This window comes from Suricata suricatta, chromosome 2, assembly GCF_006229205.1.
Source record: "Suricata suricatta isolate VVHF042 chromosome 2, meerkat_22Aug2017_6uvM2_HiC, whole genome shotgun sequence".
Lineage (NCBI taxonomy): Eukaryota > Metazoa > Chordata > Mammalia > Carnivora > Herpestidae > Suricata > Suricata suricatta.
In genome coordinates this window covers 132,319,698-132,334,640 of record NC_043701.1, presented here as the reverse complement: position 1 = coordinate 132,334,640, position 14,943 = coordinate 132,319,698, and the positions used below count along the sequence as shown (strand labels likewise).

Below are 14,943 nucleotides of genomic sequence, written 5' to 3'. Positions count from 1 at the left end.
CTGGGTGGGGGAAGCATCTCAGGACAGACAGCGGCCTCACGTGGCCTGAGAACCCCTAGGGTGCACTGACATTCCCTACCTCCTGCTGTTGAGCCAGACATCCATTTGGAGCCTGGAGGAACAGGAAAGGTCAGGGATCCTACAAAAGGCCGAGCAAGGCAGCCACAAGTCTGACCTGACAGTTTGCGGGGGGGGGGGGGGGGGGGGGGCGGCAAGCTTGCCAGTGCCTCAGAAACATGGCCTGTAGTGTCTAAAGTAGCAGAGTGCCAGGGCGCCCAAGCGCGCAAACTAGACGGTCGCGGGACCTAAGGGCTCCTCCAGCTTAGCGGGTCTCCTCCCTCCCAGACTCAGGTCGGGCCCTCCCGCAGCAGGTGGTCTCTCTGGGGACCACCCCTCTGGGTGCAGGGAAGGTATAGGATCTCAAGGCTCCCCCCCTACCCCCACCCCGGTAAGGAGGGAGGGGGCGTGGCGGCAGCGAAGGCCCGGGATAAAAGGGGCTGAGGCGCCGCTCCAGGCCCAGCCCGCGCACCATGCGAGCCCCCTGCCTGCCCTGGTTCCTCCTGCACGCCTGGTGGGCCCTGCTCCAGGCGGGCGCCGCGACCGTGGTCCCGGTGCCCCTCCGTGCGCCGGGGCAGCCCTCGTCGCCGTCCCCTCTAGCGTACATGCTGAGCCTCTACCGCGACCCGCTGCCCCGGGCGGACATCATCCGCAGCCTGCAGGCGCAAGGTAGGCTGAGCCGTCCCACCTGGCACCGGGGGCGCCTCGGGACTCCGGAAGAGCGCTGGGAGGTGCTGCGGGAGGGTGGCCCCGGGCTGAGGACCTCGCCGCTGAGGGCGCTCTGCGCTGGGAGGGAGCAACCGGGGTCCACGTCTGAAGTGGCACCGGATCGGCGCTCAGGGTGGGGGGATTCTGGCATCGGGGAGGGACCCGGGCAGAGACCTCTGCGCTCTGGGCCTTGGCTCAGGGTGGGTAGAGCGCAGTACTGGAGGGTGGGAGCCCGACTGTGCCCTTCGACGACAAGGTCTTGTTAAACTACGTGACCTCTGGGAGCCTTGGTTTGCTCTTTCGTTAAATGGGACAGCAGTACCTCCCTTATAAACCTGTGGCGAGCGCGAAAACGCACATAAAACGCTTAACACAACACCAGACACGGTAATAAATGGTCGTTATTATTGCTACATACATTTTATCCAATTTCTTTTCGCACGCGATAGTGAATGGACGCCGCGGGTTCGAAACCCAGCGTCGAGCACGTTACCAACATCAGGGATTAGAGTTCAGAGATCCGGGACTAGAGGTGGGGTGCCCCGAAGTCGGGAACTGAGGCTTGGGGACTCGAGTCCAGGCTGGGAAGGTGCCAGTGTCCCGAGTGGTACCGGGTTCGGGGCCTAGCTTAGGATGGGGGAAACACTCAGCGACCATGGTGACGCGGGAGTTTCACCTTCGGAGACCGGGCTGGGCGTTCCCGGCATCGGGCGCAACGGGCAGGTGGGTGCTGAGGAGAGGGGACCCTTCCACGGGGTCGCCTTGCCCCTTGCAATCCACATCCTGACTCCTGGGGTCGGGGGCAGACCCCTGCCGCCCTGCGCCGGCCTGTGCCTCCCTCTGCCGGCTGGGGCCAGACGGCCCTCCCCCACGCTGCGGCGCAATCCACATCCGATCATCTGATCTAATTGGCCACCCGCCAGCCCTTTGGTCGGGGTTGGGGGGTGGGGGCTCTTAGCTCCCTGGCCAGCTATGTCTGGGGTCAGACAGCCGATGACCCCTCTTGAAGGGTCATCTGGGGATCAGCTAGACTTAGGTACACCCAGCCAGCTTGAAATTTACCGGACTGCTCCGCTCAGCCTCTCTACCTGAAAGCTGGTTGGGGAGGAGGCTGGGCAAAGGGGCAGGGGGTCCCCTTCTTCAGTTCACTCCTTCTGGAGAGTTCCAGAAGATTTGTGGTAGTTTGAGAGTCTGGGAGACTGGAAAACCAGCTTCAGGTCCCTCAAACTCTGCATATCTAGTTTCCCCTTTTGTAAAACAGGGGACTGGCTTTCTTTCTGCCTCGTTTGTGTGTGAATGCGGCAAAATATACATGACAAAATCCACCGTTTTACTTTTTTTAAGTGTATGGTGATATTCAAGTACCTTCACAGTGTTGTGAACTGGCTTCAGCTTTTGAAAGGAGCCAGAAGAGCCTGCCTGGAGGGACACTGGCATAGAAGGGATCATCTAAGTGCCATTTCCCTGCTGCCCCAGTAAGCGGGAAACGGGGTGTTGAACTCTAATCGAACTGGGTTTGCCTCTTCGTCTGTGGCTGCTGAAGCAGCCTAGTCTCCAACCTTCAGTTTTCTCTCATCTGTGAAACGGTGATAATGGCGGGAGGATTTAAAGAGACAAGCAATTAGTGGCAATTAACTGCCAGTTTATAATAATGTCGAGTGGACCCTTAGTGTCATCCCCACACCCTCCTTTCCTACAGAGCCCCAAATCCTCACTCAGCCTCAGCACCCTGTTTCAGAGTGAGGGAACCCCACGAGCATCAGTCCAACCACTTTCTTCTTTAGAATGGGACATGGGTCGGGGTGCCTGGGTGGCTCAGTTGGTTGAGCGTCCGGCTTCGGCTCAGGTCATGATCTCGTGGTTTGTGTGTTCGAGCCCCTCATCAGGCTCTCTGCTGACAGCTCAGAGCCTGGAGCCTGCTTCAGATTCTGTGTGTGTCTCTCTTTCTGACCCTCCCCTGCTCACACTGTCTCTGTCTCTCTCTCTCTCTCTCAAATAAGTTTTAAAAAATTCTTTAGAATGGGACGTGGGTTAAGAATATCACTTGGGCCTGCGTGGCCCACTCTCTTGACTTGCGTGGCTAGGTTTTGGGGTATCCGTGAACCCTTTCCTGATACCTGATGTAAGAGTCACCTTAAGGTGGTGACCGAGCGGCCATTTCTCTGGGGGCTGGAGGAGAACACGTGCACAGACGACCTCCCCACCCTTCACCTGCAGACCTGGGATATCCTGCCCCATTTGGGAGCAACCAATCATGAAGCTCCAGCTTCCCATCACCCTGACAGACGAGGCAACCTATTCCATCCTGCCACGTCCCTGAAAGGCCCTTATTTGATAATCTGCCCTCCCAAGATCAAACCCAGAACCTCTCACCCATAAACCCCCGCCATCGCCTATCCGGCGCGACCTCCTCGACTCCCCACTCCCCGGGTCATGGGACCTCGCCCAGGAATCGCAGATCCCAATAAAGGCTTTCTTGGCTCCATAACATAGTCTTTTTCCTCCCATCTCTGCCTCCATCTATTAAATCTTACACCTGATACCAACAATCACAGCTGTTGTACAAGTGGGAGATGCTTTCTTTCCTGGGGAGAGCATTTATGGCTTGTAGCAGGCATCGGTGACCCCCAAAACATTAGGCACCCCTATCTTAACAAGAACCAGAGCCAGATCTCAAAGAACCTTCCAGCACTATGTCCCAAGGAACCCTTGGCTGGGGGTGGGGTCAAGGAGTCAAAGGCTGCCCCACTGGGAAGGAGCACTCCATATACATTGTCCTTCCTGGTAACAGATGACTTTGCCTCTCTGTCCAGCTCTTTCACTCCCTATCCGGACACCTTGATTTCTAACCTTGGATGTCAGCACTAACAAGGAAGTGGTTGATAACAGCCAACATCTCTTGCACTTCAGTTGTGCTGGGCCTGTAAGGATGCAGGTCAGATTCAGGTTTCCCCTCTGACCTTGAAGGCCAGCTAACATTAACATTTCTGGGGGCGGGCCTAAAGATGGAGGTTAAGACTAGTCACGCCCTACCTGGGGGTTCTGGGTCCACTCTGTAATTCGTTAAAGTTACTGTCAATGATGTGATGCTATATTGATTGGACCCCTGTACCTGTGTCACAATTTCCTGTAACACCCCCTTCCCAAACTCATAAAAGGCCCTGCCCCGCCATGCTCGGGGCTCGCTCCACGTGGATCCAGTGTGTTGTTGGTCTGTGAGCCCGAGTTTAGGCTGGCTGGGCCTAAATTCGTAATAAAGTCCTTTGCTTTTGCATGCGTGCTTCGGCCTCCCTGGCAGTCTCTGGTTTTTGGGGGCGATATTAAAATCTGGGTACAACAGGGCAAACACTATGCACATTATCCCAGTGAATCCTAACACCTCTGTGAGGTGGATACTGTCACTGTCTTCCTTTTGCAAAGCGGGAATCCGAGGCCCAGAGAAGGAAAGTAACCAGCCCAGTGTTAAACAGCAAGTGGTAGAATCTGAACCACCACAGGAGGCACAAGAGCCCCTGCTCCTGATCCCTGAGCTGGAATGTCTTCCTCTAAAAGGCCATTTGTGAATACTTGAGATAAAAAGTCTGTGACTCCTGGTGCAGGTGGCCAGAGTGGTTACACGTCCCATCGAATCCCCAGGGGGCCGGGGGCTCCGCAGTGGGCAATGGGTAACTGGGCCTCCCCGCCACACCTCCGGGGAGAGCTGCTAGCCTGGGGCCGGTTATTGCCCCCTGCAGGTGCTAATGAGGAGGGAAGTGGAAATTAAGTGAAATAGGGAGGCTGAGGAGGGCTGGGGAGATGCTGCCAGGAGGCTTAAGTGGGACCGCTTCCTTCAATGCAGGCTGGATTTCTCAGGGAAATTCACTCACCGGCTCACCAAAGATGCTCTAGGAGGAAATAAAAAAAAAGCAAAACTGTCGTGTGGTCTGCCCAGAGTGGACCTAAATCTGGGACCATTGCTACCCTTGAGATCTGTTCAAGAAAGAGTTACTGTTTTTACCCTAAGGAATAACCCTTGACTTTTATTTAGCAACAGTCAACCCTCTTTTTTTTTAATTTTTATTCTTTATTTTTGAGAGACAGAGAGCAAGAGTGTGAGCAGGGCAGGGTCAGAGAGAGAGAGAGAACAGAATCTGAAGCAGGCTCCAGGCTCTGAGCTAGCTGTCAGCACAGAGCCTGACGCGGGATTTGAACCCATGAACCGTGGGATCATGACCTGCGCCAAAGCTGGAAGCTGAATGCTCAACCGACTGAGCCACCCAGGCGCCCTTAGGTGGTCAACCCTCTTTACTTCCATGAATGCTTGTGATAAGGCAGAGATGGGCAGGGCGTGACCATTCCCATCGAAAAGGGGAGGGAACTAGGCTTGAAACAAGTTCAAGGTCACATTTAGGTGATCTGAAAATGCGCAAATACGTGCTATTCCCAGATATTGGACCAAATGAGTCCAGGACTGAGGTGAATGGAACATGCTTCCCCATTCGGTTTCATCCATTGTGGGTTTCGACCTCTTGGGGAGGGGGCTGGGACCAGGCTGGGCTGTGTGTGTGCTTGTTGTGTCTGCCCCAGGTGTGTGAATGACCCGACAGGGGGCGGTGAGGAGCATCCTGAGGTATGTGGAAAGCCCACCGGTTGGGAAACTGCCAGGTCAGTGCAAAGTGGTGCTGCGAATGCCTATAGAACCCTGTGTAAGGTTGTCAAAAACTCCAGAAGTTTCTGCCTCCGTCTTTAGGGCTAGGTGGCAGAGAGGGTGGCGGGTCTGCGGCTTCTGTTGCCTGTGCCTCCCAAGAGAGTTCAGGGCTTTTCCATGTGCCCGTGAATGAGAAAACAGTCTGGGGAGGTGACTTGCTCAAGGTCATGGGGTGGGTGGAAGCCCAGCATTTAAGTCGGAAAGCTCAGGGTTTGGCCAAAGAGCAGGGAGGATGCGTCCAGTTTCTACCAGTCCTTCTCCGGCTGCGGGGGGGAAGCAGGGGGCAGGGAGAGTCTTGGAGGGAACAGCAGAGCCAGGATTTGGTGTTTGGGCTTTGCGGTAGGGCAGATCCGGGTCACTTATTGGCTCTGCCACCTTGTGCAGATCGTTTAGCCTCTCTGAGCCTCTATTCGAATTGGACTAAAATGGACTCCACAGTCCCAACTGGTAGAGTTGGAGTGAGGATTGAGAGCGTCCCTGTCAGGTGAAGGCTGCAAGACGAGCTCTGGCGAGCCTGAGGGCACCCACTCACCCTGCTTCCTTCCTGGTTTCTCCCCCCCAGATGTGGACGTGGACGGGCAGAACTGGACCTTTGCTTTTGACTTCTCCTTCCTGAGCCAGGCGGAGGATCTGGTGTGGGCCGAGCTCCGGCTGCAGCTGCCCGGCCCTGTGGACCTTCCCCCTGGCGTTCTGCTCTCCATCGAGATGTTCCACCAGCTAAAGCCAGACACAGAGCAGGATCTAGCCGTCTGCCAGGAGCGTTTTCGAATGGACTCGTTCACCGTCCCTCTGTCCCAGGTGACCTTTTCCTCAGACAGCATGGTCCTGGAGGTGACCAGGCCACTCTCCAAGTGGCTAAAGCACCCTGGGGAGCTGGCGGAGCCGATGTCCAGTTTGGCTGGAGAGTGTCCGCAGCCGCCTCCCACACCGCCGGTCACCAGTGCGCTCCTCATGCTCTACTCCAACGTCTCCCCAGAGCAGAGGCGGCTGGGTGGCTCCACCTTGCTGTGGGAGGCGGAGAGCTCCTGGCGGGCCCGAGAGGGACAGCTCTCCCAGGAGAGGGGCAGGAGGCAACGCCGGCACCCCTTGCCAGACAGAAGCCAGCTCTGTCGGAAGGTCAAGTTCCAGGTGGACTTCAACCTCATTGGATGGGGTTCCTGGATCATCTACCCCAAGCAGTACAATGCCTACCGTTGTGAGGGCGAGTGTCCTAACCCAGTGGGGGAGGAGTTCCATCCCACCAACCACGCATACATCCAGGTGCGGGCCCTGCCAGGGGAGGAGAGGCGTGGCGGTGGGCTCCGTGGGCTGGGTGGCCATTCTGCCGGATCAGGGGAAGGGACTCGAACTCTGCTACTCCGTTGCTGTTCATTCGTTCTTATTCAGGCACCAACAGTGTGCCAGCTGCTGGGCTGGGATATAGTGATGACCAGTGGCACCAGCCTCAGAGGGCTTATGTGGAGTCATGTAACCTTAAACATCTTACTTTCTTAGGACTTCTTCCTTGTCTTCCGTAAATTTAGGGGTGGCGGGTATATAGACTAGAAGGTCTCAGCTTCTCCTCACTCTGATTTCTAGGGAAGGTAGTTCAGAATCTGGACTTTGGAATAAACCGGGATTTGGTTCCTACAGATTAGCTGTGTGATATTGACCAAACTGTGTAGTCTCTTTGAGCCTCAATTTTACCACCTATGAAATGGGGATGGCAATGCCGTGCTTCATAGGAATGTTGTAGGTGTAAATGAAAGGATACATATATGCATGTATATCTGTGGGCAGAAAACTGGCAGGTGTGATGTTGTATTGTCATTACTAGAAGTCTGTGATTTGCTGATGACATGGGGGCCACGTTTATGAGGCCATGGTTGGGGTAATACTGTTTCTACCACTGTACTCTTCCTGCCTAAAAGAGGAGGGTTTTTTGCAATAAAGAAGGCCTGAGGCTACCACCAGGTGCCCCACGAATCAGCCTAATGTCTAGAAGGTGGTGGAGGAAAGCAAAGGGAGAATGAGAGCGAGAACAGAGAAAAGAACCTAATGTGGTAGCCCTGATATTGGGGTTCAGAGCCTCTGGGGGGCATGTGAGCTGAGCTCATGCATGGGAAGCACTGGTGGAGGCCTGAGCCTCTCCAGGGACTTCGGTAACCTACCTGCTGCATGATTCAGGGGGCCCGCAGAGACCAGACAGTCCCAACCGGCAACACAGACACTCGGATCTGAAAAGACTTCACTGGACCCCAAGGACGGGGCCCTGTTCCAGAGTGCTGAGGGATTGTTACCTTTTCTCCTATTGACTCCATTTGCCCTTCCCTGGGCAACAAAGCAAATCCCACAAGAATTTCCACATGACTCTCTTTTGCTTCATGTTTCTGGAACTAAACCAGGAGTTTCTTGGAATGGGTATGCACTCTAGGCTAGCACAATAGAAGGACATGTACGTTTGCTGCTGCCCTACACAGAAACGGCTTTTAGAATCTTCTGGTTAGCTCTTTATCTATTTTTTTAAACAGCCTGTAAAGTTACTTTGCATGTTAGACTTGGTGATGTGCTGGCATGCAGATTTCTTATGAAAACCATTTTCTTCTGTTTTGGTATCCAGAAATGAATTTTAACTCCCTTCCCCCCTCCTCCGTCCCCAGAGTCTGCTGAAACGATACCAGCCGCACCGAGTCCCTTCCACCTGCTGCGCCCCGGTGAAGACCAAGCCGTTGAGCATGCTGTATGTAGACAATGGCAGGGTCCTTCTAGAACATCACAAGGACATGATTGTGGAAGAATGTGGGTGCCTTTGAGGAGATCCTGGAGGTAGCTGGATTTGCTGTACTCTGGGAAGCTGGAAAGGTTCTAGAAGACACGAGAGCCATCTAATCCAGTGAGGAGAAAGAGAGAAGGGGGGAAGGTTGCTCTGCCTACTGGATGTGAGGAGGAAGGGCGCCCCCTCTGTAAAGGAAGGCTCTGTGGAGTCTGGCTCAACACAGAGGCTGCCATCAGGAGAGAGGGCAAGCCTGTGGGAGCAAGCTTGTTGGGTTTTCTCTTTACTGAAGAGACAGTGGTGAGTAAAAGCACTAGTGAAGGGTTCATTACTTGACTCTTTAACCTATGAACCCCCAGAAATTATATGCAAAAGTTGGGACATATGTGCATTCAGGCTTGAGGTGGGACAGAGGGTCTGTAACTTTTATGTATTCTCAAAAGTGGTCTTTGACCACTCCTGCCCCCTACCAAGACTGAGTTCACTGTATTAAATGAAAAGCCGTTGGCTCAAGGGGCGCTTGGGTGGCTCAAGTCGGTTTGGTTAAGCGTCCTACTCTTGATCTCAGCTCAGGTCTTGATCTCAGGGTCAGGAGTTCAAGCCCCGTGTTGGGCTCCGCGCCAGGCGTGAAGCCTACTTAAAAAATTTTTTAAAAATTAAAAAAAAAAGAGTTGACTCTTCTTGCGTCTGGCTGGTTTAGGGGAGCCCCTGCATCTTTCAGGCTGGCCAGCGGCAATCTGTTGGTTTTGTCCAGAGGCTCCCTGGAGTGGGTCTCTGCTAATGAGTTGCACAAACAATAAAGCCATTGTGAAGCCCTCCTAGGCCAGCTGGTGCCTTGGAAGGGAGAGGCAGGAACTCCGAACTGGTCACGCTGGACCATAGGAGCGGAGCCTGCTCAGGCAGACACAACCCGGGTCTATTAAAGCTGGTGACAATTCACTTCAGTCTCTCACTCTGTGCTGTAAATGAGGCCTCTGAGCTTCCCATCCAGCAGGGTGAAGTAGCCTAAGACTTGGATTAACTTGGCTCAGGGTCACAGCCCAGCCACTGAGAAGCCGTGTGACCTCGGGTGAGGAATTCCTTTCCCAACCTCTTCCTGAAATATGAAAGTGGGTGGATCCTGACGCACTCCTGTAAAATGTCTGTTAGCGGGTCCAGAAGAGCCATGGGCCTTAAGTCCTGGACCAGCCTCTGGGCCTTATCCCCACCCTCCTCTACAGCAGGAGGCCTGCTGAGCCCTGGCCCTGCTGTACCCCATTTATCCAACCTTTATCAGCTCAGGCTGCCTTTCGGGTTCTGCTTTGCAGCCCAGCAGAAAGAAGCCAAGCTTTCTTGTAGGAAGCACTACCACAAAAAGGGAGTACATCTTTGCCTTTTAAATAAAAAGACCCCAAAGGCAGTGAATCAGTTTTTCTTTTAGGTGACCTCATTAAGCACTGCCCAAACAGGGGCTATTTTTGTTTGGCGGGGGGGGGGGGGGGGGGGGGGGGCATTTTACTGGGAATGAGGGTTTATAGTAGTTCTGCTGCTCTACTTTCCCAAGAAGCCTGTCCCCTTGTGCTTGAGGAACGTGATCCCCATCACGTGGGAAGCCCTCCTGACCTTACACGTGACTCAGTCGCAGCCTTGGTTGAGCCAAGGTAATAATCCCGGCCTACGCTGGATAAGCCAGAGCAAGGCCTGGGCTGGAGAAACCTCGGAGCCCTGATTCAGCAACAAGGCTGGTCCAAGCTGCTCACTTCCGGGAATGGAAACGGACCTGCCTTCACCACAATCCCGAGTCACAACATGATTCTGCATCTGAATCCATTCAGAAAGCAGTGGGGCTGGGGAGGCCTGGGGAGGCCAGCTTTCAGTCCATCCGTTTTCCTAGGTGACAGCGCGCAGTGGCCTGGAGGCCTGACCACAGCTGGGAGTGGCTTTGTCAAGAATTCAGCTCTGGGGGATGCCTGGGTGGCTCAGTCAGTTAAACATCTGACTTCGGCTCAACTCATCATCTCACGGTTCACTGGTTTGAGCCCGGCGTCAGGCTCTGTGCTGACAGCTAGCTCAGAGCCCGGAACCTGCTTTGGATTCTGTCTCCCTCTCTGTCTAACCCTCCCCTGCTCACGCTGTCTCTTTTTCTCTCTCAAAAATAAATAAAACATTAAAAAAAAAAATCAGCTCTGGTCCTTGGAGCCCCAGGGACCCTGTCCTGAATAGCATCTGGAGGTTTTTGCCCTTCTGCTTTTAGGTCAAGGCCTTGTTTGGACCCAATTTCACTACCAGACTGAAGTTCTTAGGAGGGAAAAATCCCATCCAAAGGCTTTAGAGCACCTTCCTTACTAGATAGGTGCGCAACATTTCTTCAACAGCTAGGGCCAGGAAAGCAGAAGCTCAAGCAATGTGCGACCACAGCTTGTGGGAGCGTTTATAGTTAGCAGCTTTACTGGCTCCCAACTAACCTCATGGACAAGGTGCGGAGACAGAGGCGGGCTGACTGCTGCTGAGAGCTTGTCACTGGGCCTGTCTGCCATGGGTCAGCCTGCTGCTGGGCCAGAGGCACTCGGGGTCAAGCTTAGCAACGCTGCTTCATGCTCTGGGCCCTGTAGTAAGGCTTTGAACGAGAGGAAATATGGTCTCTAAAAAGAGACCTAACCTGGGGGCCCGGAATGGGCTTTTACAGTGATCTGAACTTGCTCTCAAGGCAAAGGCCTATAGTACTTAGAGCAGAGCCAAGCCGGTAGCCGACGGGAAAATGGGAGAAGTACGCAGGAGTGGAGAAAAGGAAGGACTAAAAGGGAGAGAAGCAGAAGCATGGGTGACACAAGATGTGGGAAGCGGCATTGGCTCTGGCAGCACCATTAGGAGTCTGTCTCCTTCTCCGGTCTTCCATTCTTGGGGGCAAGGCCCTGATCGCTCCCATCCCAAGTTGCCTTTGAAGTTAACATTCTACTGGCCTTTGAACAAAGCAAAGGATGTGTGAAGCACTATCAAAATGGTTTGGCCGCGTCTCCCCTTAAGATTCAGTCCTTCCGGAGGTCCCAGGGCTAGGTGGTGGCTGCAGCCTGCTCCATGCCCAGACCCGCTCACTGCCAAGGGAAATGTGGCCCAACTGGCTGACCTCTGGTCGCCACGCTAACTGTGCTGAGCTCAGGTCCTTTACTGAATTCTTCCCAAACCAGGCATTAGGCTAAGCTAAGTGCTTTCCAGAAGCCTAGCCGAGCCTCGCAGCCACCTTGGGAAGTCATAGTCTCTAACCTAGCCTATAGCAGAGGATCCTGCTGGACAGGGTGAGGCCTCTAAGCAGTGTGGCTGGAGTTCAAGTCCATCTCACTCTGAAGCCCTTGAACTAAACCTCGGCGCTGTCCCGATGGGAGAACGCTTCCTCAAGTCCACTGCTTTTTTTCCTGCGGACTCTGTTCACACCTAGAACACAGCAGGGTTTTTGTTCTTGGTATTAATAGGAGGCTTCCTGGATTAATAATAATAACACAGCAGCACAGCCTAGTTTAAGACCTCAGATATGGCACATTCCTAACAGGTGCCCCTGGGGGCATGGGCAGCCCTCTTCAGAACTTCAGAAAAAGGAAAAGCTGTTGTCTGGGCTTCTGAGGAGCTGGTGCCTGGACAGGGCCTTACCTGTGTCCAGCTCCACCAGCACCTGTCACCACCGAGCTCTGAGGAAAGGGACACGCCACCTCAATGCATATACAAGGCCAGACAAAGAAAGGGCGCCATGGATGTTGAGAACCAATACTCGAGGTAACTGACCATCTGTGTCCATTGACCTCACCAGTCAAGACCCTCCAAATGGGTCACCTGAAATTTTACAAACTCAAAACACAAGGTGATACTCAAGATCTTTATTGATTTAACTGTAACAGCAACCGTTGGTGAGAAATTAATTTTTTCCCTAATTTCCAAACACCTGCTGGTTTAGGAGTTACAAAAAGAAAAAACAAAAAACCCAACAGAAAGCTGACCACAGATTCACACAGGACTGCCTCCAGACTGTCCTCTGCTATCCATCCACAATCGTGAAAGGGACTTGGGGGTGGGGGGTCAACCACATCAAAGGAGATGAACGCAAGACGGAGGAGAGCCCTGGCAGTCTCCCCTTCTCCATTCAGTCGATGGAGATGGGCCACTGGTGGCACTAAGACAGAAAGGGTGTTTGTTTTATATATAAAATATTCTTAAGATGCTTAAAATGAACACCTGGATATTGAGTGTCCTCTGGGCTCTCCAAGACACCTCCTCTGAGGTCTGCCCCCAGGGCACCCAGGGAGGAAGAGGCGGGCTCTTCTGCAGGGGAAGGAAAGGCACTGGCTCACAGTACTCAGGGATTCAGCCACAGCCGCCAGGGGCAGGATGGCCAACATGTACAACTCCTCCTGATCTAGTGTTCCTCTCCCACCCTCCTGGTTTCAAGTAAAAGTTACCCTTGGCCTGGGCTTGGGTTTTGTTTTGTTTTTATTTTTATTTTTTTACATTTTATTTATTTTTTGAGAGACAGAGACAGAGCATGAAGAGGAGAGGGGCAGAGAAAGAGACAGAGAATCAGAAGCAGGCTCCAGGCTCTGAGCTAGTGGTCAGCACAGAGCTCGATGCGAGGCTTGAGCCCACGAACCGTGAGATCATGACCTGAGCCGAAGTTGGGCGCTCAAAGGACAGAGCCACCCAGGCGCCCCTGTTTTGCTTTTAAAGATTAAGATGGAGAGGAGGGGGGCTACACTGGGTGCAAGAATGGATATTCTGTGCTAGATTCACGGAATCCTTTCAGAAGTGTCCAGGGATTTTGGGTTTAAGCACTGGCAAGAGCTCCCTTTGGAAATTTCTGCACGGCCAAATGATTATCAAGCATTGCAGCATCTCTCTGCCAGCCTCCCACTCTCGGAAAGGTGGCAGAGTGAGGATTTAAAGACTCTGGGAACTGCTTTTCGTCTCAGTAGTATTTCCCACTGGCCATCCATACGGTATGGTCTGCCAGGGCTGCAGGCAGAGGTTGAGCAAAGAGAAACTACAGACCATCTGAACAGGGACTCGAGACCTTGGAAGTCAGGCTTGGCCAAAAGGTGTGAACTTCAAGGACCAGCCCAGAGGCAGACATGTAAATTCCAGAGGGTGGGGAAGGTGACATGAGTGATTGTTTGGAAAACTAAGTTTATATCCATGTCCCTCAAGTCTTCAGTAAGGAACTTCTCTGAGCGAGTCTCAAGGAACCCTCAGCCTGCACTGGAAAATGCTTACTAGAACAGGAAACAGGAAACAGGAAACGCCCCCAGGGTATAAGCATTCAAAGGAATTTTGACCCAATTGCCTCAAGGTCTGATTTTTGTCCTTTATTAAAAGCCGAGAGCTGAAGGAATGGGGATGTGTGTGTGTGTGTGTGTGTGTGTGTGTGTGTGTTAAGCACACCCCCTTCAAAGTCCAGACCGAAATTCCTCTCCCAAAGAAACGATGCTTTTTTAAAATCAGCATTGCCCAGTCCCAGATGTCATGGGTGGGTAGGTTTTGCAGGTTATTTAATAGCTGCTATGCCCATAGTCCAGACACACGCCTCGAGGGGAAAGTTCTGACTCAGACGGAGACGCAGTAGGCCTCCTCTCCATAGGAAAATGAAAAGGGCCAAGGGCCATGGCTTCAAACAGCCAAGATGCCTGACACCCCATTGAATATCCAAAAAGGGGAGAATGGGTAGTCTGGTTCTGGGACATGGCTGCCAACATGAGGAGCCCCTCGTACCAGCTGCCTTGACTCAATGGGGGCACTCAGCGCGCACCAGTTGAACAACAGACCCTGGGGGAAGGGGGGGCGGGGACTCTCATGCACGCAGCAGGCTGCGGGTGAATGGGAACATCTGACCTGAGGTTGGAGTCCCAAAGAGCTGGTGACCCACACAACACAATATAAAGACCACTGATTCTGAATCCACCTCCAAATCAGAAGGAAAAACACAACTCATATGAAAGTGCTGTGGAGAGGGTTTCTCACCTGTGGAGGAAGCACCCTTTTCCTTACAGCTGCCCCCGCAGCTCAAGTTCACACTCAACCAATCAGGGCTACAGAGAAGAAAACGCCAGGGAAGAGGCGGAGGCACACATTCACAAAGAACATGCTCGCCTGACCAGCCCTCACGGCTGAGGACAGGGCTGCTCTCTTTAAAAACACATTTCCATCAGGGAGCCCAGGACGAGGGGGGCGCACACTGAAGACACGACGGGATTTGAGAGGAGCAATCAAGCACCGCCAGCCATCGCTGCTAACGCCCAGGTGTTCCAACTTAATCGGAGAAGTGGCTTCTTGGGCAAGACCCAACCCCAATCTGTGCCAGCTCGTATGCCTGCGAAGACCAGGTGCCAAGCACTGACTCTGGTAGGGACCTGGCTTCCAGATGCCATCACCGATTTCACCCTGAATCTGAACTGGCAAGCTTTTTACTCAGCCCGGTAACCTGGCATCTAACTCCTATTTCCTCCTCTTGCTTCCCAACCCTGACTCCAGTGAAGGTGGCTTGAGTGGCTCTGTGAGAAGGATCCACCTCCCTGTCAGGCCCTGGCTAAGGGAGATGCGAGGACATAGGACTGAGGCTCAGAGAACCCAACCTCCTCGAGCAGCTGGTCAGTAGTCAAGTGGTGGCTCTTTATTCTCCTGGGAATTGTCATTTCTTGTCACTCTTAAAACCAGCAGGTGGCTTTGGGGAAGGAGAGAGTGTCAGTGTCTGCCTTCAGGCCGGGAAATGCAGTACTAACACCCC

At 53.4% G+C, this 14,943-nt stretch overlaps 1 protein-coding gene across 1 annotated transcript; it reads left to right on the top strand.

The window, feature by feature from the left end:
• Positions 1 to 530: 530 nt before the first annotated feature.
• On the top strand, positions 531 to 8,266 carry NODAL (nodal growth differentiation factor). The gene is made up of 3 exons (XM_029915416.1): positions 531 to 726; positions 6,015 to 6,712; positions 8,092 to 8,266. The coding sequence occupies exons 1-3, from the start codon at positions 531 to 533 to the stop codon at positions 8,242 to 8,244; spliced, it is 1,047 nt and encodes a 348-aa protein (XP_029771276.1). The 3' UTR covers positions 8,245 to 8,266.
• Positions 8,267 to 14,943: the final 6,677 nt, after the last annotated feature.

Excerpts from the sequence above, each read along its gene's own strand:
- NODAL (XM_029915416.1), top strand. The coding sequence starts at position 531 with ATGCGAGCCCCCTGCCTGCCCTGGTTCCTCCTGCACGCCTGGTGGGCC. Across the intron at positions 727-6,014 it reads CCGCAGCCTGCAGGCGCAAG|ATGTGGACGTGGACGGGCAG; the intron begins GTAGGCTGAGCC and ends TCTCCCCCCCAG. Across the intron at positions 6,713-8,091 it reads CCAACCACGCATACATCCAG|AGTCTGCTGAAACGATACCA; the intron begins GTGCGGGCCCTG and ends CTCCGTCCCCAG.